Raw genomic sequence first — 14,465 nt, 5'->3', positions numbered from 1 at the left:
CCACTGAAAAATACTAACTTCAGCTTGTATTCAATGTCGCTGTGATCTTGTTTAGATTTAAATATACCTACAGCTATAGCTAAAGCTTCATTTCTGCTCAGAGCAATTAAAAACACGGTCAGGAAACTTTTCTGCTACATAAGGGATATATATATTATTATATTATTATATATTTATATAATATATATTATATATAATATTTTACTAAATTATATTATATATTATATATACTATATATTATATATAATATATAAATATATATTATATTGAATATTATATATATTTTACTCAATTAATGTAATAGATTAATTTGGTATTACTCATTTAGCAAGAATATACAAGTTAAAAATAGAAAGACAAGGACAGTCATAGGAAGTAGCTTGTTGCAAAAGTGAAAATCTACCCCATCCACTTGGACAGCTATTTCTTTAATTCTTAATCTACTCAGAAGAAATGTTTAAGTACATGACTTCTATATAACATTTTCACAGCTTTCCTAAAAGGGGGCATTATTCCTATAATTAGAACTCAAATATATTTTTTAATCCTCACCCAAGGATGTGTTTTATTGATTTTAGGGAAGAGAGAGAGAGAGAGAGAGCGAACAATGATCAGTTGCCTCCTGAACACTCTCAGACCGAGGACCAAACCCGCAGCTGTGGTATTTGCTGTAACCGGGAATCAAACCTGCAATTTTTGGGACAATGCTCCAACCAACTGAGTCATCTAGCTAGGGCTCAAATAATTTAATTATAGTAAAAAAAAAAAAAAAAGTCCTGCTTCTCAGTTTCTTTTCTGTGCTCTCTTCCAAATACTACTCTGATGAAAACATTAAATTTAAAATCTGCTCCTCAGTCACTTCAGATCTCAGGGATTATAACCCCAGCCCTTAGTGTTTTCTACCTGGGTCACTCAGCCTAGTCCCCTAGTATTATTACCATTTACTGTTTAACGCGTGACCTCTCTTCCTAAATAGATTATAAACTCTTTGGAATAGAGGATCGATCTATCTAACTATCTATCTAGCTATCTAGCTATCTCTCAATCATCTACCAGTCAATCTCTCTAATCATCTATCTTATCTATCATCTATTTAAATTTTCAAACTTTCTCATATAAATGGTTCTCAACAAATGTTTCCCATTATAGGCCACATGATGACTGAGGCATTCCTAACACAATGTGAAAGCAACGACCTGGTGCTTTTGTGTTCTCTGACATGTATTTAAAAACCATAAATTAAGGCTATCTTGTTTGGATATCCAGTTTTCATTAATTTACTAAATCTCACCTAGTATCAGTTTTAGGTCATATTTACTCTGAATTACCATTCTAATTAATGATATTCCTTACAAAATAATTATTTGAGGAAAAAATCTATTCTAAGCAGAATTGTAGTTTATCAAGTATATCTTTCATTTAGAAACACAGCATCTGGAACAAATTTTGTGCTGATAGTACTTGCAAAAATGGCCATGTGTGGCTAATATAAAATGTGGTTTCATTTCTGGAAATACCATTATAAGCAAAATTTTGACAGATAGTGACTTGAAGAATAAACTTTCAAATATGAAAAATTCTTGATCCCACTAAGAAATACTTTGAGCCAACATATTTCTCATCCTGAGCAATATTGAAGGAAAATTATTTTATTGCCAATTCATCATACACACTGAAATGCATTAGGATTTTAATTCTAATGTCTTCAAGCACAATGCTCTTCACTTCATTGACAAAATAAGGCACTGAAAAACAAAAGCAAACCACTTTTTAATAAATATAGACACATCTTGCTCTTGCTAACTAAGCTTCTTATTTCCAGCACTTATTGTAAATATAAGTATTTCCCATTGCTAGTAAACTTCATCACACTTGTTTTTCCAGTGTAAACACAGTAAATGTGTAAATGGCATTTGGTTTGAATAAAAGCTACGAAGTTAATATACCTCATTTTGAGGCTTTTAACAGGATAGAATAATATAAGGCATAAAATCAATGAAAGTAAATCATTGCCATGTTTTGTCGTTCTGTCATTGAAAAATATGATTACTGCAGAGGGAAGCCCTTGACATGCCAGATGCATGTAACCTGGGGCTCAAAAGGAGGGCTCAGGAGTCACTGAGGCGGTTAGTGGCAAGTGATAAACAGCAACAGTGTGCATGTAGGCATAAATAAACTCTACCAGTGCGCCAATTGGGAATTTTCCTACTAAAAGAACTCCTGTCTCCCAATGTCCGTAAATGTTAAATTTTGATAAAAGATTTTACATAAATTTATAATTTCATTGAAAGGCCTCCCAACAGATAAAATCACCTTAGAAAAATAAACTGTGACTATTGTATACAAGTAGTACAAGTCTCCCCAAATATTTTAGAGCTAACGTGTTGATTGAGTTTGTTTCCCTTCTTCCCTCTCTTTCCCCCGATTCCTCCCTCCATCTCTCATTACTAATCCATTCCTTTACCTTTCATCCCTTCTTTTGCATGTTTTCTCTCTTTGTTCTCTCTGCTCTGCCTTCTCTGTTTCCTTTCCTTTCCTTCCTCACTGCCTTCCTATTTCCATCCTTCCTCTCCTATTCCCACATCCATCCTTCCCTTCATTTCTGCCGTGCTAAATTTCTTACTTGTACACTGGAAGGCACATGTTATTATGCATACTTGGTTCCAAGTCTAAGCCTACTAAACACAATATATTGATAGGCTCATTTGATTGTCCTTTTCATGTTATTTACAAACTCACAATTTTAAGTATACCAACATTTTGTTCCTATTTTAATACATCTAGATAGTACAGAGATCATGAAGTAAGTAGAGTCAGCATTACATTGAATTCATGGGGAGGTTTATTGATTGATCAAAAGCTTTTCTTTAAAAGTTGCACAGCACGTTGTCTAATACTTAACATGTTTTAGTGAAATATGCTAAAACCACATTACCCATATACTGGCAATCTCCCATATATCCTGTCAAAACTCTTCTTTAAAATCAGGCTTCTGTATGCTTTGATAAATTGGAAAGATCAGAAGCAGTAATTCTTGCTTTCTATAGATATCACATTCTAAAACTCATTATATCAATATTTCCAAAACAGGATTCCCTTCACATTCTTCTCTTTATAGGTAGTATACATCTGTGTCTCGTTTAAAAGATTCCTTGGCCAGATAAGAATACTCCACAACAAATACATCTCTTGCAAATTCTCATTTACATTAGCAAAATAAAGGCTCCCATCTCTCCATTAAAAGAATAAAAGAAAAGCATTAAATAACTTGTTAGAAATGGTTAAATTTATGTTTGAAGGAAGGATTTTCTCCTTCACATCTATTAATGTTTCCATCAGTTACTTTACTTTAACCTTAATTTGGAAAGCACTTCCTTGTATAACAATAGTTACTACTGTTGCTACATCAGTTGTCTCTGTGAAAAATGTTTTGTTCCTTGTTAGATCTTTCTGCTGGTCCCTGCCTAGATATCTTCCTCCCTGTCTTTGAACTTACACATTATTAAATTTCATCAAGTTGCATTTTTAATATGTTCTTTATCATTTATAGCGTATTTGCTTCATGAAACACCAGCTCGTAAGAATTCACATCACAATGATAGCCTTAAGGCAGGTCATCAAACCTGGCTTTGAAGTCTCTTTACAAGATACTTTAGGGGACAAGAGTTATAAAAGTTACTTAAATATATTTGCATACCCAGATAAATGAAACCAATTATTTGGGGAAAAAGTATACAACCTTTGATTTTCCTATAACACCCAAAGAAATCTTTTAAATATATGGTTAAAATTTTATGTAAGTATTGCTGTTTTGCAAAATGACAAATCCTCTCTGTCCACTTTCTAGAAGACTTCAGTTTCCTTTGCTTTATATTTTATAGTAATTCATATCATCATAATGATAGTATGCACTGTGTATGGCAGAATCATATAACATCTCCAGACTTTCTCTCTTTGGGTTTGGGGAGATATTTCTATGATACTCACAGTTTTAGGTTTCTTCTAGTTTTTCACACTTCACGATATTGTGCACTTTCTGAAATACGGCAATTTACATGTCTTGTGGGTATGTGATTATACCATATTCACTAAGTATATGGTATTCCAAGGACTTGCCTCAAAGAACTTTAATAATTCTTTACTTATTTCTCTTCTTTCAAAGAACTGAGTCTGATAATGTTTCTAAAGCATACACCCAAAAACTTAAAGCCCTTAAATTTTGGCTTAAGTCTAGGCCACCTGTCAGTTATAGGCAATCAATCATCCATTATTTCATCCAGTATCTAGTACATTGCCAATCCACACTAACCATTCAAACAAATGTTTTTTTAATGAAATATTGAATTAATTACAATATATCAATCATGAAATAACCAAAATATGCCAAGTTGAAACTTCTGACATGGGGCACCTTCTCACATTCTTACTAAATTTAGTAGAATAAAAAGGGTCCATAAGCAGACGTGGATAACACTTCTGCTATTGACCATCTATAATAAATTAGATGGACAAGTAAGTTTACAAAATCTTTGCCATATTTGTATTTAGATCAATAGTCAGCAATTCCCTTGGTCTGTGCCTTCATGTGTAAAAGACCTGCTACCACAAAAGACGTGAGAGCACGTCTGGCAATGTTAAATTTTATGAAATGGCTCCCTGACTCCTGTGCTGAGTTCTGGGTGCCCTAAATGCACAAGAAATTTTGGGTGCTTTTAGAGCTCTTTTTATTACTGTTCTTTTTACGATAAAATCTTAAAGTCGAAAATAGACTACATTCTCTTAGAACATTTTCTACAGGAGAAGATGGGTTTATTCTCTCTCAGGATACTTCCTCTCACATATTTGTTTTTAAAAAGCGCTAAGAAAAAATTTTATCCTTACATTTCAGATCAATTTTATAAATTTATATTTCCAGGTTCATGTTTTATTCAGTCAATAATTCTGTTATATAACAGCAAAACATCATTGTTCTTTTCCTTCATAGAACTTAACTCAATTTGTAACTAAAAAAATAATTTCTGTGATTATTTATTTAATGCTCATTTACTCTGATAGATTGTGACTTCCATAAGGGCAGGGGTTATTTCTGTTTTCTTAGTATAACACCCATCACACAGTAAGAACGCAATATTTGTTGAAGGAGTACATGTATAAGAAAAATATTTTAATTACTTAATAAATGGTAATGCATACTTGAAACTTTATCTTCAGTCACTTTTATGAATCCAAACACTATCTAGGTCTTTATTTCATCTTTACCTAATTATAATATATTGATATTTATTTCAAATGAATCGCTTAATATATGTAGCAACTAAACACTTCATGAGGAACATTTCAGACTTCCTACTACAAATCAGCTATACTAATATAGAGTAATTGTCACCACTACTTGTATTTTCTTTTGAAAGAATCTCATTGAAAACCTTCAATTTGTTAGGAGTATATGAAATTCATGAGCAAGAATCATAAGAATAAAAGGAAAGTAATCTCATCTTGAAAACAAATTATCAGGTCTTAACATTTTAATCACAGAATGGTAAATGACAGATAAAAGTGTTCTATTCTCAATGAGACCTAGTAATCTTCCCACATTGGAAATCTATGAACACCATTTCCTTGCCTAAAATTTTTCAGTGATGTTCTAAAACTATAGAATAAAATCCCAGTTCCTAAACATGTCAGACAATTCCTTTCTTCAACCTATCACAGGCTTCCTCTCTGATTTTTATCCTCTTTTCTTATTACACCTAACCTGCCAGCAATACAAATTAGTTGTATTTTCCATTGCCTGGAGAGCTCCGCTTTTGTGCTTCCGCTTTTGTGTTTCTGGTTGAACTTCTTACTCAGATAGACTACTGCTAATCCTTCCCTACTTTGCACACTTCTTGACTGGAGTCTTCTGGAATTCTTCATGGTACAAATGTTCTGATCCAAATACTATAAAGGTAATATGTTCAATTCTTAGCACAATCCAATTATGTAGATATAATTACACCCATTATTAGATGGATACTCTGAGTCTCAGAGAGGCTCAGTAGCTGTACCAGGATCCCTTGGACACAGAGAGAACTACTATCTGTACATAAATCATCTCACTACAGAGGCCATGGAGTCAATGCAACATACTAAGAAAACGCATAAATCTCCGTAATTTAGTACTTATACAATTTGCCTCTATGCTCTGACTCATTTTTTCTAATAAGTGTTATTTATTGATCTTAGTCCTGCTAACTAAAGGATCAGAGTCTGACATATTTAATCTGGCAAACTAATCTATAATTGGATTTGAACCCATGACCTTGGACTAATCAGCTTAAGATCAATTCTAAATGAATTCAATGATCCAATGTTTTCATATAACATCTATCAGAACTCTGTTTTCTTGAGATTTATCCATTTATGCATGGTTTGCACTTACCATTTGGTCAGCACTTACAATATTAATGAAGGCTGCTCACACTGATGCTCACAATTCATCAAATTCTCTCTGGGAGCTTCCTAGATTCTAACATACAAAGTCAGCTGATGATGTCTGTGGAACGGGCATAGCTTACTGAGACTCATCTGTTTTCAGTGACATGAAGTCTGGACTTTAACAAATATGACAGGAATGTACAGCTCTATGAGCAAAATTTGACTTTTTTTGTTTATTTCAGACTCTGAAAACCATTTGATCTCAACTTAGCCTCCAAAATCACTTCACTAATGTTAAAATTGTGCTACTTATGCAATGAAAAAAATAATGCATTTTAATAGAAAGTTTGACCCACAGAAAGATGAATAATTTGCATCAATTTCTGTGCACTATGTTCAACTAATGAAGACAAATGTGTTCATTCATGTCAGTAAAACTAAAGAATTGAAAGCCAGCAATTTTATGCATCTATAATGAAAAATATTACAGTACTTATTATAAGATGAATTGGGGATTCTATGAGTGGATAGTGAGCAAAATAGGAAAACATAATTCTCATACTGATTTCCGTTTTCATAAACACTGTCATATGCTTTAAACAAATAACATGTCTCCTCTAGTTCCAATTCTATGGCTTTAACTTCATCAAATAATGAGAAATAAAAAAATTTAGTGAGATATCATACACTTAACATTAGAAAATATAAGTGAAAAAAGAAATTTGACATTGTTTACATGTCAAAGTGGTATACTTCTACCGTAAAGAGTAAGTAGTAAAACTACTGACTTTATTTTTTACTTTAGGTTGATTATATATAATGGTATTATTATGAGATGAAAGTTCTTTACTACTATTATGTATTTCTTAATGTAAAATATGTTATAAAACATTTATAAAAGGCAACATTAAATTCTAGTTATGAAATAAGAATATATCTTAGTATTTATAATTAAATAGTAAATATTATAGACACAAATGTACATAACAATTTTGTGTGATAAAACTCTTTAAATTTAACATGATTATTAAAAACTTTATAAATATATTTAATTTACATTCATGTTTACATTGCCAATTTACATTCTTCTTGTATCACATATGTTAGCAGTTCTATGACTGTGATATAATTTGAATTTTGTTCATGGAAATTATCACTCACTGAATGTTTGAAACTTACTATTGATTAAACCCCACATGTAAAATGGGAATAAATGACATTATAGAAAATGTAGCAATAAATGAGATTATAGAAAATGTAGCACCATCGATAATATGCAGAAACATGAGCACAATTCACTCAATTCCCTTCTCAGCTGACGTAATTCACATACATTATTGAAGTTGCAAGGAACTAACAAATGAATGAAGTGTGCAACTAGCTTATTGTTAGAATAGAAATCGTTTTAATGAGACCCTTTAGTCACATTACAATATTTCTACCAAATTGAACACAGCAAAGCAAAATAACACCAACTGTCCTAATGGATTTTTTTCTAGACTGCTGCTTTCCTACCAGCTCATGGACTGAGTCTTCCTAGTCCTCAAAGAGCAATATGCACTCAACATTGGAAAGAGAGCGGCCAAGTAGGGTTTTGGTATGGGCAGTCAGAAGGGAGGCAGTGTAGATGAAAATGATATAAAGTAGAAATGCTCCCTCTTCTAATAAGGCGATTATTACCTATGGTGAATGAAGAGGCAAGATTGCAACTGATCACACATTTTAAATATCCCTTAATGAAAATTGCTGCGATTTTCTTTTTGGCCTTACCCCATTTAGCATTGTTTTTCTTTCTTTTTTTCTTAATTCTTTTGAATGAAATAGGAAGTTCAGTTAACTTAGTATGAGTAAGAATACCTACAACTTCAAATATCTACCATACAGTAAATATCACATTATAATAACATTGCTGTAGTCAGGAAAATTATGAAAGAGATTTAATGTCACCCCAAGCTTAATTAAAGCAGCTTATGCTTATTTAGCATTTACCTGCACATCATTTTGATTACTCCACTAAGGTATTTTTGTGTAAAGAGAGCTTCCCTAATTAAATAGCTTATATGTGAGTCATTCAGCAATTTTACAAAACACTGGTCAGTAATCATCACACTCAGCATGATGAATGGTGATGGTAGGCCCCTAGGTGAATCACACAGGAGGAGGCTTAGCATACTAAGAAGAAAAAGCATGAATGTTTAGGCAAAAAAATATGTATAATTTTTAAATATTTCTGATTTCCTACTCCAAAAGACATAGTATTTTCTATTTTAACCTCCTGTGCTTAGTTAACTGTGTATGCCTTCTTGACAGTATCTGAAAATCTGAACAATAACATAAGCAGAGCAAGTTCTTCTCTTTAATCATATTTATAATATTAGCATGACTGAAGTGTTCATTATAGATTATGGTACCTGCAGGCATAAACAGAAAATCCTGGAGAATTTCAGGAACTGATCTAAATTTCCAGAGATTGAGCCCTTATTACTCTTCTTTATTGTTGTTCAGTTACAGTTGTCCCGTCTTTTTCCCCACTGCTCTCCCCTACCCTGCCTCGCCCCTCCCAGCCCAGGGTCAATCCCCCCCATTGTTCCTGCCCATGAGTCCTCTATTCATGTTCCTTTGCTTGCTCTTTCCCCTCTCCCCAGGTATCCCCCTACCCATTCCCCTCTGGTCACTGTCAATTTGTTCTTTATTTCCAAGTCACTGAGTCTATTTTGCTCATTTTTTAATATATTTGTGTTATTAACTCTTGCAGGAAAAAGATCAAGAGCCTCCAATACAATTTTTCACACTTAAGTATATTATTTTGTTTTGTTTAATTTTGTATTATGATTAACAAAATTTTAAAATTAAGTAAATATAACATATTATACATAATCTTCAATATACTTGATCAATGAATGATGCTTTAGAAGTACTAATTACTAGTTGAGAATTACAGGCAATGATAGTTGAAAGTTTTGGTAAGTCAGAATCTCATTCCAGTACTAGAATTGCATATCATTGGGTTTATTCGTGACTAAATAAATAGAAATAACTCATGAAGCCATATTTCTATCACAGATATGACAGAACAAGTCATAAATTACTGCCTGAAATATTTTTTACAGAATGAATGTATTTGAGGGAGTAAAGTGTAAAATTCTCCTTTCTAGGTTATACTTCTTTGATGAAGTTAAATGAGTTACAATTCACTAATAATGTACTGAGTTCGATGTAATTTTAATTTTATGCCATATTATGAAAGAATAAAATATAATTCACTAAAATTAAGAACTTAATATTATCAGGTCAAATAGAAACAAGTTATCTGAACAAGAGAAACAAAAAATATATTGCAATCCGTATAGGAGAGTGATTTGAATATCCATTCCTTTAAACTTATGTTATAGAGTTCAATTTTATCTCATTCATAATTGGTCTAAAAACAAAATGCATGTTAAATGTGTTAAATGACGTTTTAGTAATAATGTTACATTTTAATAAATGTAAATTCAATATTATTTGACTTAGTAATAATGTTACATTTTAATAAATGTAAATTCAATATTATTTGACAGGGATTATAAAGAAGAATGTTCTAAAATATTCTTCCTCATCTTTACATTTTTTGGAACTGCTTTTTGACCCCACAATTCCACTGCTGGGACTCTACCTTAAGAATCCTCAAATACCAATCCAAAGGAACCTATGCACCCCGATGTTCATAGCAGCACAGTTTACAATAGCCAAATTCTGGAAACAGCCTAAGTGCCTATCTGTAAATGGGTGCATCAAAAACCTATGGTACATTTACACAATGGAATACTACGCAGCAGAAAGAAAGAAGGAGCTCCTACCCTTCACAACAGCATGGATGGATCTGCAGAGTATTTTGCTAAGTGAAATAAGCCAGGAGGTGAAAGACAAATACCATATGATCTCACCTATAAGTGGAACTTAAACAATAAAACAAACAACCAAGCAAAATAAAACCACAGACATGGAAATAAAGCACAACATGACAGTGACCAGAAGAGAGGGGGGGTAATGGGGGGAAGAACAGAAGGGTTGTAAGGAACATGTATAAAGGACCCATGGACAAAGACAACAGGGGAGGGGGAAGATTGAATGTAGGAGGTGGAGGTGGGTAGGGTGGGGGAGAGTAATGGGGGGAAATGGGGACAACTGTAATTGACCAACAATAAAAAATTAAAAAAAATAAAATCAATAAACATATCCTTGGGTAAGGATTAATTTTTTTAAACCCCTCAAGTTTAGTGTTTTATATTAAGTAAAAGTCAAAATTATTTATTTGAAAATTTGGAACTTATGAGTGTTATTATGTAACCATCATTACTGAAAAATATCTGTGCTACACTCCAAAGTCCTTATATATCCTCCACAAATCTTACTCAAATCTCACTACCCTGGATAACTCAAGTTTGTTTAAGGAAGGCATCACATTTAATAATGTAAGATGCCCAGCTCTAAAAGTTATTTCTTTCTGTTTATGAATCTTGCTATTCCATCATATTTACTGCTATAGAATTAATTTGTTCAGCAAATAACTACTTTGGGCACAAAAAGTGCAGGCACTGTTGCTGTATGGGCTTGCATCAACAAAACACAAACACCTCTGCCCTCATCCAGAAAATGTAAACCAGTAGAGGACGGTAAAAATATATGGGAATCTCACTCCTTTTAAACAACACTGAAAAATGCATTTATCTGCTCCAGCCTTTTTCAAATGAAAATATAAGTTAATGGAGTCTGGAACCTAACAAATCACTTCTTCCACCCCTCATAAATGTTTAAGAGTGTGCCTGATTTTTCAAATTTGTTGTAAGATATCAGCTAGCCATCTTTCCCATACAGATTCTAGCTCGGCTTTAGACTAAATGCAGGGATTTCATCAATCATGCTACCTGAAAAATTATTTTAACTTAAGCATTTAATAGACCTTAGATTTTTCAGAATATAACCCCCTCATTTCACTATTAAAAATAATATCCAGAGGCCATGGATTTCAAGGGACTTATCCAAGATCACATTAAGTGACAAGGCTAAATCTAGAATGTCAGTATTCAGAATACATGCTGATACTTTCTTTCTTTTTTTTATTTTTACAATTCTTTTTTAAAATTTTAATTTTGTATTGTTATTCAATTACAGTTGTGTGTCTTTTCTCCCCATCCCTCCACCCCACCCCAGCTGAACCCCCCTCCTTCCCCCACCTCCACCCTCCCCCTTGATTTTGTCCATGTGTCCTTTATAGTAGTTCCTGTAATCCCCTCTCCTCACTGTCTCCTCCCCACTCCCCCCTGCCCATTGTTAGATTGTTCTTAACTTCAATGTCTCTGGTTATATTTTGTTTCCTTTGATACTTTCTAATAGTTCATTTTCAGTCACCTTTCTAAAATACAAGTTTGCTTATATAACTTTTCATAAAATGAGCGCAACTATGCTTGAAGCATTAGCGAAGTTGCTCATCACAAATTCTAAACAGAATTTAGATGATACAAGAACTCATGAAGTTGTTGGGCTCATTATGTAATCTTTACTGAGGGAAAGAGCCACAGCTGATCTAACTATGCGAATGGCACTGTTTTGAGTGCTCCACCAACCCGGAACTAGGGCAATGAACCCAAGCTGCACTAGGAATATAACTTTAACACACATTAAAATGATGTGCTCCTGAAGGTATAACTTTGAAAACACAATCATTTTTATACATTTATAATATATTAAAAATAATTAAAAACTTCTGTGTCAAATATTCTAGCTATGTTAGAATAGCAGACTATAGCAGAAATAGTCTGCTATATGTATCTTCTCTTACATAAAACAAACAAAATAAATATTCAACTAAACCATTTGTGGCTCATTATTTTAATTAACTTTCTAAGCTGAAGACTCTTCAGATAAATCACAAATCTGAAAAAAAATGTGGCAAAAGCTTCACTTTATCCATAAAACATTTTTAAATGTCAGTTTGAGAAGGTTCTTTAGGGGTGTCTCATGAAATTTTTTAACACTGATTCAGTAAAATGTCTACTGACCATTTTGGTAGAAATCAAATTTTCTTTTGTTGCTCACACATTTAGATGCAGATGTCTACAGTGCTTCCCTGGTTTTCTGCTACCACAGAATGCAGCAGGACGTGTTTGTTAAAAACAGACTTCGAGATGGCACACGGAGGCACTGCTCACCCTCTTCTCAGAGCAAGGAAGATTAATGAGCAAAGAACAAGTGGCTGACATACACATACCCATGGGGGTGCCAACGCCATAACCTTTGGAGTCTATAAGGCCACCGATCTGTGTCAGGTTGCAGTTCCGCTGGGTAACAAATTCAATGGTTGTTGACTCCATTAGGAAAGCATAATCGGAGGTGAGGACTCGCTGGATTCCTTCTTCATTGCTTTTCACGAGCACTGACTGTCTCCTGCTACTCATAAAAGCCCACATTTTGTCATACGTGGAGATTTTTGATTTCTGGGAAAAAATAAAATACATAAAATAATTCTTAGTTTCCATGTGATCTACAGTATTAAGATGGAATTGACTGTGTTTAGTTTACCCATACTGCTTTTACTACATTGTTAATAATAGCATCTAAACAGAAAATCAAAATCTGTTTTAAAAAGTTTCTCATAGCAATCCCTTATATGTGAGTATTTCCAGCTATAGTGCAGGTTTATCTAACAAATATATGAAGTGTCTTGATGTTCAAAAATGCATGAGTAGTAACTTATAGAAGGTAATAAAAAGGAAAATAAACAAGATTGATAAGGAGAGTCTTTTGTGATTGTATAATTTCATCTTTCAATGTTACAGTAACCTTAATTTGATAGGGGCAGACATTGGACACCGATTGACACTGTTAAACTTCAGGAGGTTATTATTCCCAGTTTAGTTGACCATAAGCCTGATGTCATGGTAATCCCCAAGGACATGCCAAGGTTGAAGAGATGAGAGAAATTCATTACAAATAAGAATGATTACATTTTCACTAAGACACAGCCAGCCTCCTGACATTAGGAAATCTATCATTCAGGCCTACTGTCTAACTAAAGACTTCTGGACCAATAAAATTGAACAGTTTTGATATCCAACTCAAAATTCTTAGTGGGGCTTTACTAGGCTTTCATTACAAAGGGAAAGAAATAGGTTTGATTCAGAAGGCACTGGTACAACATAAACATGAAAGAGGTTAGTATCTGCTTATGGAAATCTCATCTGTGAAACCCACGCTACAGTTTAATTCTTATATAAATACAAAATATTGCAGAAGCTATAAACACAAGGAGGATATTCATCATACTGGTTACAGTGTGATAAAGAGCCGAAACAAACAAACTATTTTTAAACAATGAAAATGCAGTCTTTTCACAGCTTAAAGATGCATTAGTTCTACACTTTCCAGGTCATAAATGTGATAGTACCACAACTTCTACGAAAATGCAGGTGCACAACAATATTTAGAAACATCCTTGCACTGTTTCGAAGGTAAAAGAAGAAGGGAAACCCTAAATTTACCAGGGAAAACCATAAAGGGGTGTGGGTGCTATACAAAAACAAGCACAGGGCCAAGCAGCAGGGCTCAGAGCAGGACATGCAAATCTTCACTGTCCAGCGAAGCCAAAACACGCTAAATGCCAATGGCTCAAAGTTTAAAGGAAAGCAGCTAAAATACCTTGAATAAGATTATCAAGATTACAAATTTGGGCCGCTGTTGTGACAGGTCAACTGTTTTCCAGTAAAATACTAAAATGTTGGTAATAAATAAGGAAAATAAAATGGATATGTAAGTTTATAATGAAATTCTGTTTGGAATAATTAAGACCAATAGCGAGATTTTCATAGACTCATTTGGTTATCCAAATCAGTAACATAATAAGGATAGTTACAGCAAGTTCATATCCTTTGAAAGGTAAGAATTTTCTCCTGATATTTTGGAATAGGTGAGCACTAAATAACAATAAAATCAAAATTACATTTTACCTGCAGATTAAAATAATTTTATATAAAAAACAAAAATTGCACACTATTTTTAGTTTAGTGAAA

General features: G+C 33.2%; 1 protein-coding gene across 3 annotated transcripts in view; it reads right to left on the bottom strand.

The window, feature by feature from the left end:
- GRIK2 (glutamate ionotropic receptor kainate type subunit 2) overlaps positions 1-14,465 on the bottom strand; it is a 598,702-nt gene that overhangs the window by 15,618 nt on the left and 568,619 nt on the right. For all 3 annotated transcript variants that reach the window (XM_024551764.4, XM_053914034.2, XM_024551766.4), the window contains exon 14: positions 12,668-12,893. In XM_024551764.4, the coding sequence (XP_024407532.1) occupies positions 12,668-12,893 (226 nt within the window). The remainder of the gene's footprint in view (positions 1-12,667; positions 12,894-14,465) is intronic.

This window comes from Desmodus rotundus, chromosome 11 (genome assembly GCF_022682495.2).
Source record: "Desmodus rotundus isolate HL8 chromosome 11, HLdesRot8A.1, whole genome shotgun sequence".
Lineage (NCBI taxonomy): Eukaryota > Metazoa > Chordata > Mammalia > Chiroptera > Phyllostomidae > Desmodus > Desmodus rotundus.
Note: the sequence above shows the minus strand (reverse complement) of the source record. Positions and strands in the feature narration are given on the sequence as shown.